This window comes from Amphimedon queenslandica, unplaced genomic scaffold (genome assembly GCF_000090795.2).
Source record: "Amphimedon queenslandica unplaced genomic scaffold, v1.1 AMPQUscaffold_13354, whole genome shotgun sequence".
In the NCBI taxonomy this organism is placed as follows: Eukaryota; Metazoa; Porifera; class Demospongiae; order Haplosclerida; family Niphatidae; genus Amphimedon; species Amphimedon queenslandica.
Genome location: NW_003546410.1, coordinates 38368 through 54570, shown reverse-complemented (window position 1 = coordinate 54570; position 16203 = coordinate 38368). Strand labels below are relative to the sequence as shown.

Sequence of the window (16203 nt, the reverse complement as noted above, 5' to 3'; positions counted from 1 at the left end):
TGATAACTGGTCCCACAGGGACTAGAAAGAGTCTATTACACACTATATGCACTGAGACTGGGGCCAACCTGTTCAACCTCAGGCCCTCTAATGTGGTGGGTAAGTTCCTGGGAAAAGCTGGATTGAACATGCTCCTGCACACGGTCTTCAAAGTGTGCTAATGATAACAATATAGAACTAATAATAATAATAATAATGATATTATATTTCATTAAAAGGTTGATAAAGCCTGCCCACCCTCAGTTGTGCTCATAGGCCACTGTGAGAGAACTTTTAGAAAAAGAATACCAAAAACTGATAAAGTACGTCAATCAAAAGCTACAATAATTATTAGTGTCTCTCTATTATCTGTTAATGTTATAGACTGATCCTAAAAGATTCAAGAAGATGCTACCAAAGATATTTAAAGGTATAAAACCAGAGGACAGAGTAATGATCATTGGTACCTCCACTAGACCTTTTGGTTAGTAGAAATCATGATACACTAGTAATAATTAATAATTATACAGTGTGTGTAGATGCTGATGTTAAAGGATTATGTGTCATGTATCAAAGAATCATAATGATACCAAGATTTGACTATGCATCAAGAGTCTGTAAGTACATCCATACACTGTACATGTACATGTATTGTAACATAAGGACATTAAATTAAAAAGTTTTAGTAGGAATCAGCTTAAATTTATAAGAATGTTAATATGTATCAGAAAATGTAATAAAAATTGGGAGGGATTTCTGAGCCATTTTTTGGAAAAAACCATGCATTGACTATAGCCTTGAATATTTTTCAGAATTTTTTGTTTTTAATTGGAAAATTAAAGTCAGAATCAGCTCAAAATTTCTACAGAGCATAAGGATATTAATATGTAGCAAAAAATGTAATGAAAATTTGGGGTGATTTTGGAGCCATTTTTTGGGAAAAAACCATGGGCTATAGCCTTGGGTATTTTTCAGATTTTTGGCATTTTTTAAAAAATGGCCATAACTTGAAAAATTGAAGTTGGAATTGGCTCAAACTTTCTAGTTTCTACACAACATAAAAACATCAATATTTATCAGAAAATGTATAACTTTGGAGTGATTTCAGAGCCATTTTTTGGAAAGAAACCATGGGCTATAGCCTTGGGTATTTTTCAGATTTTTGGCGTTTTCTTAAAATGGCTGTAACTTCAAAACATAAAATCGGAATCAGCTCAAACTTTCTACAGAGAATAAGGACATCAATATGTATCAGAAAATGTAATAAAAATTGGGGGTGATTTTGGAGCCATTTTTTGAAAAAACCATGGGCTATATATAGCCTTGGGAAATTTTTTTAATTTTGGCATTTTTTAAAATGGACGTAATTTGAAAAATTAAAGTCGGAATCACCTCAAACTTTGTACACAGCATAACATGTAATAAAAATTGGGAATGATTTTTATAGCCATTTTTTGGAAAAATGTGTATTTTAATATGCCTTGTTATGCCTTGGTTTTGCCTTGACATATGCCTTAGGTATTTTTCAGAATTTCGGCATTTTCTTAAAATAGCTGTAACTTGAAAAATTGAAGTCAGATTTACCTCAAACATGCATGTGTAAAATAGCAAAAATTAATAATACAATTGTTTTATTATTTTATGTACTTGGAAAGCAGTGGAAGAGTCTTATACTGAAACATGGCGGACATGTTACTGATGGATTTGACATGAGCTCATTAGCTAAAGTATCAGACGGATACACTCCAGGACACATGATCACTGCAATAACACAAGTACTCACTGAAAGAAGAATACAACAAGCAAATAATAATGATAATTTTTAATTTTAATATAAATTTTTTTCTTGCTCTCTTTAGCTTCGTAAGCATCCATTGACAACAGCAGAATTCATTCCTTTTTTGATCCGATTTATAGAGAAGAAGAGGAAGCATACAAAGTAGATCAATTATTAGAACTGTTTAGGAACCTTGTTTGTTACTAAAAATAGTATATCTATTAGTTAGCTAAAAATAGCATCTGGATGTAGTACATGTATTATAGGCAGAACCCTAATCTTCAGTGTTCATGCAAATTAATACTGAGAACCTTGTTACTAAAAATAATCTACATGTGTAATGATAGTATAAATAGAACAATAATAATTATTTTATACCTTTTTTGTTAATGTAGGCTTGGTTTAAAAATGAATACTCCTCTTGGAAAGAAGAAAGCTAAAGCTATCAAAGAAGCAATGTGAGCGGAGGATGATGGAGGAGGAGGGAAGAAAGGGAAGGAAAAGGAAAAGAAGAAATAAGCACAAAAAATACAAAATACACGTGCACTTATTACTAACTGTATTGTTATAATTATCTTTGTCTTTAATTCCAAATGTATGTAATATTTATAAGAGAGCAGTGAGTGCCATTATTATGCTCCCTATCATGATTAATGAATTCCTGCTCTGTGTGTGGGCTGGTATCAATGAATCTAATTAACTGATCACAAATTCACAAGATGTCGTTAGAGGTCCAGTGTTGGACTGCGTTTGAGAATAAAGATCATAAAGAAGCTGTTCGCTTACTACCATTAGTGAAGAAACCGAATAACATTACAATGCCTTATAGTTTACTTCATTTGTCTTCAAGGAATGGCTGGTTAGATGTTACAAAAGATCTCATCACTAAATATCACTGTGACCCACACGAAAGAGATAGTGGAGGTTGGACTTGTCTTCATTTGGCTCCACGAGGTAATCATGTTGATGTGATGAGATATCTCATTGATGAGTGTCACTGTGATCCAATGGCTGTTACCAGGGCCGGGCGGACACCTCTTCACATTGCTGCTTATTGGGGTAGATCGGCAGCAGTTGAATATTTACTATCAACTGGTAAATGTGATCCATTGGCTAGAAACAAGTATGAGGACACACCATTTAAACTAGCTAAGGAGAATGGTCACACTGATACTCTTTCTGTCTTTAAGAAGTTTGGTGGCATTAAATCATCTCATCCAATTGATTCTTATGTTAATGTCCTCCTTGTGGGTAATCCTGGAGCTGGTAAAAGTACTCTTAGTCACGTCATCAAGGACACAGCTATTAGTTCTATTGTTCTTGGTTCCTTTAGAAATGTTGGAGGAGTAGTGCCCTGTACAGCTGGTATCATTCCTTATAAACTACAACACAGGACACTGGGTAACATCATTCTTCATGATTTTGCTGGTCATTCGGAATACTACTCCAGTCACAGTGCTGTCATTGAGAATCTGTTACAAGGTTCTGGTGGTGTGTTCCTAATAGTAGTCAATATATTGGAGAAGAAGCCAGTCAAACAGCTTCATCAGTGGCTAACAGTTGTGAGAAATGAAGCACAGAAAGCTCTTAATCAATGCCATGTTTTTGTAATAGTCAGTCATGTGGATGAGATAAGTAATCTTTTTGAAAGGAGAAGGAGAAAGGAAGAAATACAGGAGATTATTGTAAGAGAAAGTTGTGATAGTGTCTTCTTAGATTGTCGTAAGCTTGGTGGGAGTAGTGTGGATTCTTTCTTTAATAAGTTGTGTAGTGCCTGTGAGTCCATTCGTAGTACAAGTGGAAGGAATTTGAGTCTTTATTGTCACATGATGTATGGTCTACTGGAGGAAAGGAAAGAGAATATGCTGACCCTCTCTGATGTAATGTCTGCTACCAAGAGTCATAATGAATATAATTTATCAGATAAGAGAGAAGACGTCTTGGATGCTCTTCATTTGTTGCACTCAATTGGTTTAATCAGTGTTCTTAAAAGTGAAGACAAGGTATGGGTTGTTGTGAATAAGGGTATACTACTAACTGAGCTGGATGGGATTCTCTTTGCTCCAGAGACATTCAAAGAACACGTTGACATTGCTAGCAATACTGGTATTGTTAGTGTGTCTGGTCTGACTAGACTCTTCCCTAAATATGATCCTGACATGTTGATTCGTTTTCTAAAGAACATGGAACTTTGTGAAGAAATTAATCCATTTTTCCTAAGAATGACTAACCTCCATCAGTTAGCAGTGGAAGAGGAGGAGGGAGGAAGAGAAAGAAGAAGAGAAAGGTTGTTGCACTTTCCATGTCTTTTGTCTACTGATAGACCCAATGAGATGACTAGTGAAGTGTACCAGTTTGGTTGGTGTCTACAGTGTACTACTAAACATCATTTCTTTTCTCCTCGATACTTCCATGTCCTCTCATTACGTCTTGCTTACAAAATGGCTCTACCTCAAGAAGATGACAAGTTAAAGCGACGTTGTACATTTTGGAAGAATGGACTCTATTGGTCTAATGGTCATGGAGTAGGATCACTGGTAGAGATTGTGGATGAGAGCCAGTGTGTACTAGTAATGATGTCCTGTGAGAAAGGTTACAGTGACAATATGGTGTCTCTAAGAAGAGATGTGATAGGAAAGGTAATGAGTATTTATAAAGATTCCTGTCCCAGTCTAGAGGTAAAAGAGTTAGTTATTGATCCTAAAGAACTAGCCTATCCTGTGAATACACCAAGAGAAAGGACAGTGTATAGTGTAAAAGATATGATGTCTGCTATTTTCAAGAGAGAAGAGTTTTTAGTAAATGCTACTGGTACTAGACGTACAGGATTGAAGGAGATCCTACCTGATGAATCATTATCAGATATTAGTAACCTGTCACTATTAGGAAGACGTGATATTAAGGTAAGAATTAAGACACACAAACTGTTTGATACATTAATACAAGCACTAATAATCAAAAGATCATATATGCAATCCTTTTTTATGCTATACTCTTTTGTTTAAAAAATGATGCATTTTGCGTTGCTTTGTAAACCCAGCCTCAGTTTTTGTCATAATTGTGAGTTGTTTTTTATACATCTGTTAAACTCACATTTCAGTAATGCACTACTGATGTATATCACCTTGATATACAAGCACAGTGACAAATATCAGTTATTATTATTATTATTATTATTGTATAGGAAGTGATTGGAATAACTGAAGAATTCAAGACACCATTGACTCCAATAAAGCTAGGTATGTTATAATATGTACTATCACAATTGTAAAGTAAAGGGAGTGTAGACTTAATTATTATTTTTATAGATATTGAAAAACTTGGTAATGTCATTAAAGAATTAACATCAGATCAACACTTGCCCTGCTCTGTATGGCACAGACTAGGTCTACAGTTAGGATTATATGATCCTAGACTAGTGGATATAGACAAGAAGAATAGAGGAGATCCAGTTGAGTGTTTCCGTGAGTGTATGTCTGCCTGGTTAAGAGGAGAAGATGGAGTGAGAGAGAAAGGAGGTCCCAGTTGGTCATCATTAGCTACAGCACTGGATACAATAGAAGAGAAATCTATTGCTAGTTACATTAGAGATAAATATTGTCAATAATTAGTTAGTGGATGATTGTCTGTTTACTATTATTTTTGCTGATACTTGCTGATTCATTTGTTAATTAGTTGAGGTTGTAAAAGCTGAGCCGCCATCATGTACTAATTTCCCATCTCTATAATTGGAATTATCACTGATACTATCAAAAAAACAAAGACAAAAGCATCTCACAATAGCTCTACAATAGGCAAATGAAAAAGGAAGATATAGCCAATTACACGATGCTATAAGCCAATGCTTTTCTCTAAAAAAATGGCTAAAAATCATTCCCAATTGACCCACAGACCGGAGGTAGACAAACCAACGGACTTTTAATGTGTCGTGGACCAGCTTCTAATATAATACATACTGATGTACTTATGTTGTGTAGAAAGTTTGAACTGATTCCGACTTAAATTTTTCAAGTTACAACCATTTAAACTTACTACATAGCATTCACAAGCACATCTTGATGTAAATTTAGAGCAACTTTAAAAATTTATTGAAAATTCAATTAGTAACGCGGTAGCGTTACTAAGTAGGATTCACCCCCAAACAAAATGGCTGCCACGACTTTTGCAGCCTTGCTATATTTTAATCAGAATCAGCTCAAACTTTCTGCACAACATACATGTAAGTACATATACATATACATCAGTAAATGTACATGTTCCATGCATTCATAATGAAGTGGTGTGTGTATGTGTTCATGGCTCATTTATTTTGTGTGTTTTTGCTCAGTCATTTAGCTACCACATTGCATCAGAGCCTGTTGGTCCTAACAACACTGACAAGAGTGCAGTAAAGATTGAGCCAATGTCTTCACTAGCTGACGTTAAGAGAGTCCTAACTGAACACCGTATTTTAGCATTAAGTAAAGTATGGTACTGGTTTGTAGACTTTGTACCAACAGGAACAGTACAAAATGTCCTCATTATAAAGTGCCTCTATTATGAAAAGGTGTCCTTATTATATAGAGGCTGCACTGTACATGTACATGTACATGATTCATTATTATACATGTACATGTACATGTATTTCTCCTTATATAGGGTCAAGGGAGCTCATGAGAAGGCTCCACACATCAAGTCTGTGATGATAATTGGTCCCAGAAGGACTGGAAAGAAGAGTCTATTACACACTATATGCATTGAGACTGGGACCAACCTGTTCAACCTCAGGTCCTCTAATGTGGCGGGTAAATTCCCGGGAAAAGCTGGACTGAACATGCTCCTGCACATGATCTTCAAAGTATGCTAATGATAACAATATAGAAGTAATAATAATAATAATAATGATATTATATTTTATTAAAAGGTTGCTAAAGCCTGCCCACCCTCAGTTAAGCTCATATGCCACTGTGAGAAAACTTTTAGAAAAAAGATACTAAAAACTGATAAAGTACCTCAATCAAAAGCTACAGTATAATTATTACTGTCTCTCTATTATCTGTTAATGTTATAGACTGATCCTAAAAGATTCAAGAAGACACTACCAAAGATATTGAAAGGTATGAAACCAGAGGAAAGAGTAATGATCATTGGTACCTCCACTAGACCTTTTGGTTAGTAGAAATCATGATACACTAGTAATAATTATACAGTGTGTGTAGATGCTGATGTAAAAGGATTATATGTGGCATGTATCAAAGGATCATAATAATACCAAGACCTGACTATGCATCAAGAGTCTGTAAGTATACATTGTACATATGTACATGTATTGTAGCATAAGGACATTAAATTAAAATGTTTTAGTCGGAATTAGCTTAAATTTATAAGGATGTCAATTTATATCAGAAAATGTAATAAGAATTGGGAGGGATTTCTGAGCCAACAATTGGAAAAAACCATGCATGGACTATAGCCTTGAATATTTTTCAGAATTTTGTCATTTTTAAATGGTCATAAAATTAAAGTTGGAATCAGCTCAAAATTTCTACAGAGCATAAGGATGTTAATGTGTAGCAAAAAATGTAATAAAAATTTGGGGTAATTTTGGAGCCATTTTTTGGAAAAAGCCATGGGCTATAACCTTGAGAAAAAGGCCGTTACTTTAAAAAATGAAGTCGGAATCAGCTCAAACTTTCTACACAGCATAGGGACATCAATATGTATCAGAAAATGTAATAAAAATTTTGGGTGATTTTGGAGCCATTTTTTGGAAAAAACCATGAGCTTCAAATTTTTGGCATGTTCTTAAAAAGGCTGTAACTTAAAAAAATGAAGATGGAATCAGCTCAAACTTTCTACACAGCATAGGGACATCAATATGTATCAGAAAATGTAATAAAAATTTTGGGATGATTTTAGAGCCATTTTTTGAAAAAAACCATCTGCTATAGCCTTGGGTATTTTTCAGATTTTGGCATTTTTTTAAATGGCCCTAACTCAAAAATTGAAGTCAGAATCTGCTTAAACTTTCTATACAGCATAAGGACATCAATATGTATCAGAAAATGTAATAAAAATTTGGGATAATTTTGGAGCCATTTTTTGAAAAAAACCATGTGCTATAGCCTTGGGTATTTTTCAGATTTTTGGCGTTTTCTTAAAATGGCCGTAACTTGAAATATTGAAGTCAGAATCTGCTCAAATTTTCTACACAGCATAAGGACATCAATATGTATCAGAAAATATAATAAAAATTTGGGGTGATTTCGGAGCCATTTTTGAAAAACCATGGACTATAGCCTTTTCAGATTTTTCACGCTTGTTTATAAAATGGCCGTAACTTGAAAAATTTAAAGTCGGAATCAGCTCAAACTTCTACACAGCATAAGGGCATCAATATATATTAGAAAATGTAATAAAAATTTGGGGTGATTCCGGAGCCATTTTTTGGAAAAAACCATGGGCTATAGCCTTGGGTATTTTTCAGATTTTGGGCGTTTTCTTAAAATGGCCGTAACTTGAAGAATTGAAGTCGGAATATAGCCTCCCAATGGAACATGTTCATAATTAATTAGTGTCTATTTATTTATTATTTTTATTTATTTATTTATTATTAGGAGATTGCTAATAGAGAGTCACAGCTTCAAGAAATAGAAAAGAATTTGTCCAAACTAGGAGCAGACGGTGAGGGAGAGAGAGAGGGAGGAGAAAGATCATATTTACATTTCTTTATATATTGTGTGTAGCTCATCCAAGAAATTTCCTGCCATTACCAAAGTTCTGTCCCTGTCAGCCATATTTCTACTTGAACATCAGTGAAGAGATCCCTCCCTCCGAGAAATGGAAGATCAGGAGTTTGGTTGTTATGGTTTTTGGTGAGTGTTCATGCAGCTACTGATGGGTGGGGCTCACAATGATATTAATGAGCCACACCCTATTTAATGAATATTATTATTAATTTATTATTATTGTTATTATTATTATTTATTTTTAGTATAATACTCATTATCAATACCTGGTGCCATTGCTGTTGGTCAGGCTAATGATCCTACCATCAGTTTCTCTCCCACTAACTCAATAGTGACCATTGTATTGGGTATACTGTGGCTCTTCATGTTACCTATTGGTGCTCTCTTCTGCTGGTTCATGCCTGCATATTACGCTCACAGGTAATCCTACAATGTATGTAGTCCCATTGAATTTAAGGCAGGGAAAAACAATTTGTAAAAATCCTTTTTCTTGTTAAAAAATTTGTCATTTCACTATGATCCCATACTGAAGCATGCTGGAGGAAATTGATGCTTAAATTTGATAGCATGTTATACTGTAGGAGAGTGAGGTTAGAGTGTTAGTGACTGATTGATTGTTTAGGAAGGACAGTTCCCTTGCCTTCATGTGGTTCTTCTTCATCATGGTGATCCAGTGTGCTGTCTGGGTCTTTTTTGCTCTAGGTCCTCCCAGTTTCTCAATGTAAGTACAGTACCAATATGTCTACTTGTATTTAACAGGATGTAGTTAAAAAAAGGAGAATAATGCAACTTTTAGTTTTGCTGATGGGCTGGTTTAAAGATGGACGTTTGTTTTGCTAGACTTGAATTTTATGATGAATAGCACAATTGATGAAGCTTTCAAAATTTATAAAAATAATCTTAATTTTAATTAGAATATTACAATGTATTTTTTATAGCTCAACCATCAAATATTTTTAGCATTATTATTGTCATTTCTCCATCCCCCTCTAGTGGTATTATTTCAGGTGCTAATATTATCAAGGCCAATAAACCAATCGGCTCTGTCCTTCTTCTGGCTATTATTAGTACCCTGGGCAGCCATCATGATATTCCTTATTAGTACACCATACATTAATTTAAAAAACACTAATAATTAGTAGAGACTAATTATATTAATTAAATTAATTGTATTTATTATTATTATTTTAGATTCATCGTTATTATTGTCTGTCTGGCGGTACATTAGATAAAGCAGCTGCTGAGGCTGCCAAAGGTGCTGCTGGTAACAAATATGTGAGAGACGCAACCAAAGGAGCAGTTAGAGCCGGAGTGAGTGCCTCAGTAGCAGCTGCCACTTCCAGCAACTGATTGGAATAATGGAGGAGAGGGAGGGAGTGTTAGCTGTGACTAATATATAGTGCTTGACTTATTATTATTATTATTATTAATATTATTATTATTAATGTTGTTGTTATTATTATTATTTGATTATTATTTGAAATTGTCAGCTGTTTGATTTTATTATACATAAATGAATTCCTATTACTATTTCTAAGCTGTATATCTAGCATTAAAATTAGTAACTTTTACCTCAACAATAAGTTGAAAGTAGGTAAAAAAAACAAAGCTGACAAAATTGACTTGTCAGGCGGATGTGGTTTTGATAAGGAAGGAGGAGCTTGCAAGTTCAGCACAATTGGCTTGTACCTTGTTCTTTATAATTATTGACTGTATCTTTCATTTCTTTATCTTACAACAGCTGATCATTAACAGTGATAGAGGTAAGTATATTATAGTTCATTTTAATTATACTTTACTAATAATTACAAGATGATTGATGTCTCTCAATGGAGAGCAAGTATTGGACTGTGGAACTACTGTCAAGCTGCCTCCAGTAGACCAACTAATGGCCGCCACTCTCACTCATTCAAAGCTGCAGTAGACAGCAAGTCAGGCAGTACTACATCAGGAGAGAAGACATCTAAACTGCCAGCAGCTCTGTCTCTTATTGCTTTACTCCTTTTTCTCTCTCTTTCTTTATTGAGACACATCTTCATGATTCCTCCAACAGGTAAACAACAATTGCAACTTTGTACTTGTATATTTACTGGTATTTTATTATTAGGTAACTGCTACCAAGTACAATGTACTACTGGTGTTACTGTTACTGATACAAATTACCTCCAGTCAGTAGTCTTACCTGGAGGCAGCAGTTCTAACCTGATTTACAATGATCTCTATTTAATTGTTTGTCTACGTATGCTCCTCCTCTTATCAGGAGATGTTGAACTCAATCCTGGTCCTGTGATTGATGATCAACCATCTTGTCTCTTATTTGCAAAGTGCCTTAAACCACTTGTTGACTTGAAACCATTTGCTCTTTGTCTTCCTGGAATAACACAATCTGATGTCAATATAATTGATAAAAAGAAAAGAAATGCTCACCTCATGAAAATGGCTTTGCATAAGAGATGGTTACAAGTTAATCCTACAGCATCATGGAGAGATGTCATTAATGCTTTGAAACAATGTAAAGAGAATGAACTAGCTAGAACTATTGAAGACAAAGTGACAGATCCCACAGCTGGAAGAAGTACTAATGATGATATGGAAGTCAGTACCAGTAATGCTAATCCTGGTCCTATAACAGGTAAACATACACTTAATACAACACTCATTAACTAATGGCACTACTGCAGGTAATCCAAAGGATATATTAAGGACTCATTCTGTTAAACTTGTTGATAGTATTTCTATTGACATTCCAAGAACAGCATATGCACTGTATGCTAAAGAACTGATACCACAACAAACTAAACAGGAAATGCTTGTACCAGCAGTTGATAATTTTACTAAAGCTGCCAACCTTATGAATGTCATTGAAAAACAGTTGGAATCCTCTCTTAATTCAGAGCAGTATCTTATTGATATATGTCATGTATTAATAAACCAACAACATCGTACACTAACAGATATTACTACTTCTATATTACACCAGTTAGGTAAGTGTGTGTGTGTACATTATCATTGATCAATATAGTCATTATATCTCAATACATTAGGTCAGTCTATACCTGATGATGTTGCATCCATTAGTTCAATACCTGATGATGTTCAAGGATATGCTGACAATATGAGACAACACTACAAACACCAACCTATTGTTGCTACCAACTGGCCACCAAGAATTGGAAAAGATTTCTATGGAAGACTAGCACTAGTAGAAAAACAAGACTCCAGCACACAAGCAAAATCAGCTTGGCATCTGCTAAGAGGACAAGTTGATGAAACAGTTAAACTAACTGAAAACAAAGAGATAAGTATTGAAGATGTCCTCCAACCCACAGATAGCTCTCTGTCTCTCAGAGTAGTAATAGACGGTCCTCCTGGTATTGGCAAGACCACACTCTGTCGCAAACTGTTAAATATGTGGTCTAATGGACCACTTGTACACCAACAGTATGACTTGGTACTTTACTGTCCTTTAAGGAATAGCAAGATAGCTACAGCTACTACACTAGCTGACCTGTTTGTACATCAATGTTATGAAGTTCCCATGGTAGCTGAATGGTTTGAGAAGAGGAATGGAGAGGGATTACTGATAGTCTTTGATGGTTGGGATGAACTAAGTGAACAACTCAGACAGTCTTCATTAGCTGCTAGTATCATTTGTAAAGAGAAGTTAGACAAATGTTCAGTAATTGTTACCTCTCGTAGCTATGCCTCCTCTTCACTTTTGAAAATGGATACTCTCAGTAGACATGTTCAGGTCATTGGGTTTTCTGAGGAAGAAATATCAACAGTAATTATACAAACACTTCAAAAAGATACAATACTAGCTCAAGAATTCATTCAAGAAAACAAATACGAATCACATTTCACAACTACTCAAAGCAGTAAGGACTCACAACTAGCAGTGAAACTCATTAATGATCTTAAAGTACGAAATGATGTCCAATCATTGTGTTATGTACCTCTAGTCTGTTCCATGGTCATCTTAGTTTATTGTAAGGAAGGAGGACACTTACCAACAACACTCACTCAACTCTATGAGAACTTTATCCTACAAACTATCAGAAGACATGTTGAAAAAGAATCAAAAAATGACCTTAGCCCATATTTCTTAGGTAGTCTTTCTTCATTACCATCACAATTAGCTAAACCTTTACAAGAGATGTGTGAATTAGCTTATACTAACCTGGCTAATAAAAGAATGACATTCTCTTCACATCAACTACAGTCTCTGAGTGAGGCAGTCAAGGAAGAATATCTTGGATTGATGACAACATTTACAGAATATGATGAGGAGAAGTATCAGTTCCTTCAGTTAAGTATACAGGAATTTCTAGCTGCATGGTGGATAGCTAAGCATGAGAAGAAGACAGAGGAAGTATTTAAGGATCACTTTGATGATGATCACTTCCAAATGTGTCTGAGATTTGTGGCAGGTCTAACTCACCTAGAACATGAGAGCTATCAACAGTATTTTAATAAACAACAACTTGACTTAGAGTGTAAGAGGAAACCATTGTTTGGATTTCAGACTTGTCATCTCTCCTACTTCTATCAGAATTCAGAGATTAGATTAAATTCTTCATTTTTAAATAATGATCATATCAGTTCTGATGATTTTGTCAACAATTTTCCCATTCTTCTTTTTCAACTCCTGTATGAATCACAGAACACCACACTATGTCAAGTATTAGCACAATCTATCAACAACCACACACTGTGTCCATATAGAGTATCATTGTCATTGTTTGACTGGTTGTGTCTCAGTCATTGTATAAACAATTCCAACACAACATGGAATCACTTGCACCTGAGGACTGTACCTAAACAGTCGCTATCAGTCTTTACTGCTGGACTAACAAGTAACTCACTACAGACCCAGTGTAAGAGACTGGAGGTAGAGTTTGGTCTGCCCACTGATAAAATAATACACAAATTACTACAACCATCACTTCTATACAATATTCATCAGTGCTACTGTAAATTATTAAAAGGTAAATATTTTCCTTGTATTGTATTGTTACAGTTCCTCAATCTTCCTCAATTGAAGATACTGCACTTAATAATGGTCAGCCCTATTATACCAACAGTTGACAATACATACTGCACAGACAAATGCACTGAACTTGAGAAATGTATAGAAATGAATTCAACACTACAAGAAATGAAGATTGAGTACTATGGATGGTATGAAATAACAAGTACCATTATCAGTGTCATTAGAGGAGTAACAAGAAATAAAACAATAACATCATTTATAATACATGTACATGTACTTGCTCCTCCTCCTCTACCTGATGGAGTAATAGAGCAGTTACTAAAGGACAACAACACATTACAAGCTCTTTTACTGAACATATCTGATGAACTCCTACCATCATCACTGAATGTAGTAGAGGTGAACACACCACTGACTGCTCTAGAGATAGAGTGGAGTTGTAAACTGATGACATCATCACTCCTTCCACATATCAAAGGATTACACTGTCTGATACTACCTAATCCATACCCACCATATCTTCTATTTCTCTCTCATCCCAGTCTACATACACTTACTTTACCACTAGACACAGCTGAGAGTGCTATTGAACTATTTACTATTCTAAAACCCAATACTACACTTAAAGCTCTGAGTATGGAGATAAAGGAGGAGAGAGTATATACCAGCACTATGGGTACTAGTCTACAAGACATGCTAACACAAAACCAAACACTAAAATACCTTGAGATTAATGAAGACAAGATGGCTGTTCCCAGTTCATTCCTGTCCTTCCTAACAACTGGTCTCAGACACAACACCAGTCTACAGCAGTTGAGTGTATCCATTCCACTTCCACTGAATGAAGAGATAAGAACTTTCATTAATGTCATCTCTCAAAAGAACAATCTCACAAATCTCACAGAACTTAAGGTGAACTTCACATCAGATCAGTCATACAGTAACTGTAGTAAGGAAGAGAAGGTACAAATAATGACACCATTGTTTTATGAACAGGTACTACCTGCTGTTACTAACATGTTACAGTCACATACAGCCATCAGACTACTGAGGATACGGTGTAAAGGCATTAATGAAAACTCATCTCAACCTAACTGGATAGAACTAGTACAACATTTATATGAAACTATCTTCATCCATCCATCACTTGAATATATTGAGATTAAAGTTGGATACCCTATTCCTCCTCTCCTGAAGAATACTCTTAAAGATTATAAGAGGACAATGATTAAACCACACAAGCCACTACCAATAGTGAGTATTCATTAGTTGGACTCACCACTTAGGAAGTATTAATAATAGGTACTTTGGCTGTCATGCATACTTAATTAGCTAATTAGAATTTGTTTGTTCACACCTTTTGAAATTGATTAATTAATTTTCAAATTATTCAATTTTATTATCTTTGGAATTATTTTTAACTCTTATAGTCTACTAGAGTCTTGTAATTATTTAAAATGGAGTCCAATGGAGAGGACAAAAATAATCCTTTAGAAAATGCAGCCTTAATAAGAGAGAAGATAAGAGTGCTACAAGCAGAACTGAAGAGACTGGAGTCCCAGAGCCTGGAGGAAGGAAAGGAGAGAAGAATGAAGCTACTAGAAGCGGTTAATGGAATATTATTATTCAATTGAAGCTGGTGCATGTTGTTAGGTATTCCATTGGCTCTATCTCTTTTTAACGTGTTTCTTTCTCATTCTACGAGATAAGGCTTGATTTAAGACCAACGATTTAGCCAAACTCCAGAGTTTACTGTTAATTTAGTAAACATCAGTGTGGGAACAGAACTCTTGTAACATCCTAAACAGTGATAAACATGAGTAGACCGTGGCAAACAATGATAAACATGAATAGACAGTGGCAAACAATGATAAACAGTGATAAACATGAGTAGACCGTGGCAAACAATGATAAACAGTGATAAACATGAGTAGACCGTGGCAAACAATGATAAACAGTGATAAACATAAATAGACAGTGGCAAACAATGATAAACAGTGATAAACATAAGTAGACAGTGGTAAACAATGATAAACAGTGATAAACATGAGTAGACCGTGGCAAACAATGATAAACATGAATAGACAGTGGCAAACAATGATAAACAGTGATAAACATGAGTAGACCGTGGCAAACAATGATAAACAGTGATAAACATAAATAGACAGTGGCAAACAATGATAAACAGTAATAAACATAAGTAGACAGTGGTAAACAATGATAAACAGTGATAAACATAAGTAGACAGTGGCAAACAATGATAAACAGTGATAAACATAAATAGACAGTGGCAAACAAAGATAAACAGTGATAAACATAAGTAGACAGTGGCAAACAATGATAAACAGTGATAAACATAAATAGACAGTGGCAAACAATGATAAACAGTGATAAACATAAGTAAACAGTGGCAAACAATGATAAACAGTGATAAACATAAATAGACAGTGGCAAACAATGATAAACAGTGATGAACATAGGTAAGCAATCATAAACATAAGTAGACAGGGGTAAACAATGATAAACATAAGTATAGACAGTGGTAAAGAATAATAAACATAAGCAAACAGTTGTAAACAATGATAAACATAAGTAAACAGTGGCAAATAATGATAAACATAAGTAAGCCTAGGCAAACAATGATAAACCGTGGTAAATAACGATAAACATAAGTAAACAAAGGTAAACAGTGATAAACATAAGTAAATAAAAGTAAATTGTGAATA

The 16203-nt window shown here is 34.7% G+C and overlaps 2 protein-coding genes and 2 long non-coding RNA genes across 5 annotated transcripts in view; all 4 read left to right on the top strand.

Moving 5' to 3' along the window:
- The first annotated feature begins 23 nt into the window (after positions 1–23).
- LOC109582812 (uncharacterized) lies at positions 24–590 on the top strand. Its single transcript, XR_002185234.1, has 3 exons — positions 24–302; positions 364–463; positions 519–590. It is a non-coding gene; the product is annotated as an uncharacterized LOC109582812 (long non-coding RNA).
- A 1041-nt stretch (positions 591–1631) lies between these two features.
- Positions 1632–2246, top strand: LOC109582811 (IQ and AAA domain-containing protein 1-like). Its single transcript, XM_019997775.1, has 3 exons — positions 1632–1781; positions 1839–1918; positions 2152–2246. The coding sequence occupies exons 1-3, from the start codon at positions 1689–1691 to the stop codon at positions 2216–2218; spliced, it is 240 nt and encodes a 79-aa protein (XP_019853334.1). The 5' UTR covers positions 1632–1688; the 3' UTR covers positions 2219–2246.
- A 6074-nt stretch (positions 2247–8320) lies between these two features.
- Positions 8321–9527, top strand: LOC109580149 (uncharacterized). Its single transcript, XR_002185223.1, has 4 exons — positions 8321–8419; positions 8482–8904; positions 9107–9205; positions 9478–9527. It is a non-coding gene; the product is annotated as an uncharacterized LOC109580149 (long non-coding RNA).
- A 5393-nt stretch (positions 9528–14920) lies between these two features.
- Positions 14921–16203, top strand: part of LOC105313093 (angiogenic factor with G patch and FHA domains 1-like) — a 21045-nt gene continuing 19762 nt past the window's right edge. For both annotated transcript variants that reach the window (XR_002185230.1, XM_019997770.1), the window contains exon 1: positions 14921–15130. Coding sequence is in view for 1 of the 2 variants with exons in the window: in XM_019997770.1 (XP_019853329.1) it covers positions 15121–15130 (10 nt within the window). In the remaining variant the exon portion in view is untranslated. The remainder of the gene's footprint in view (positions 15131–16203) is intronic.

Coding starts and splice junctions, on each gene's coding strand:
- LOC109582811 (XM_019997775.1), top strand. CDS start 1,689: ATGAGCTCATTAGCTAAAGTATCAGACGGATACACTCCAGGACACATG. Junction 1,782..1,838: donor CTGAAAGAAGAATACAACAA/GCAAATAATAAT, acceptor TGCTCTCTTTAG/CTTCGTAAGCATCCATTGAC. Junction 1,919..2,151: donor AAGAAGAGGAAGCATACAAA/GTAGATCAATTA, acceptor TTGTTAATGTAG/GCTTGGTTTAAAAATGAATA.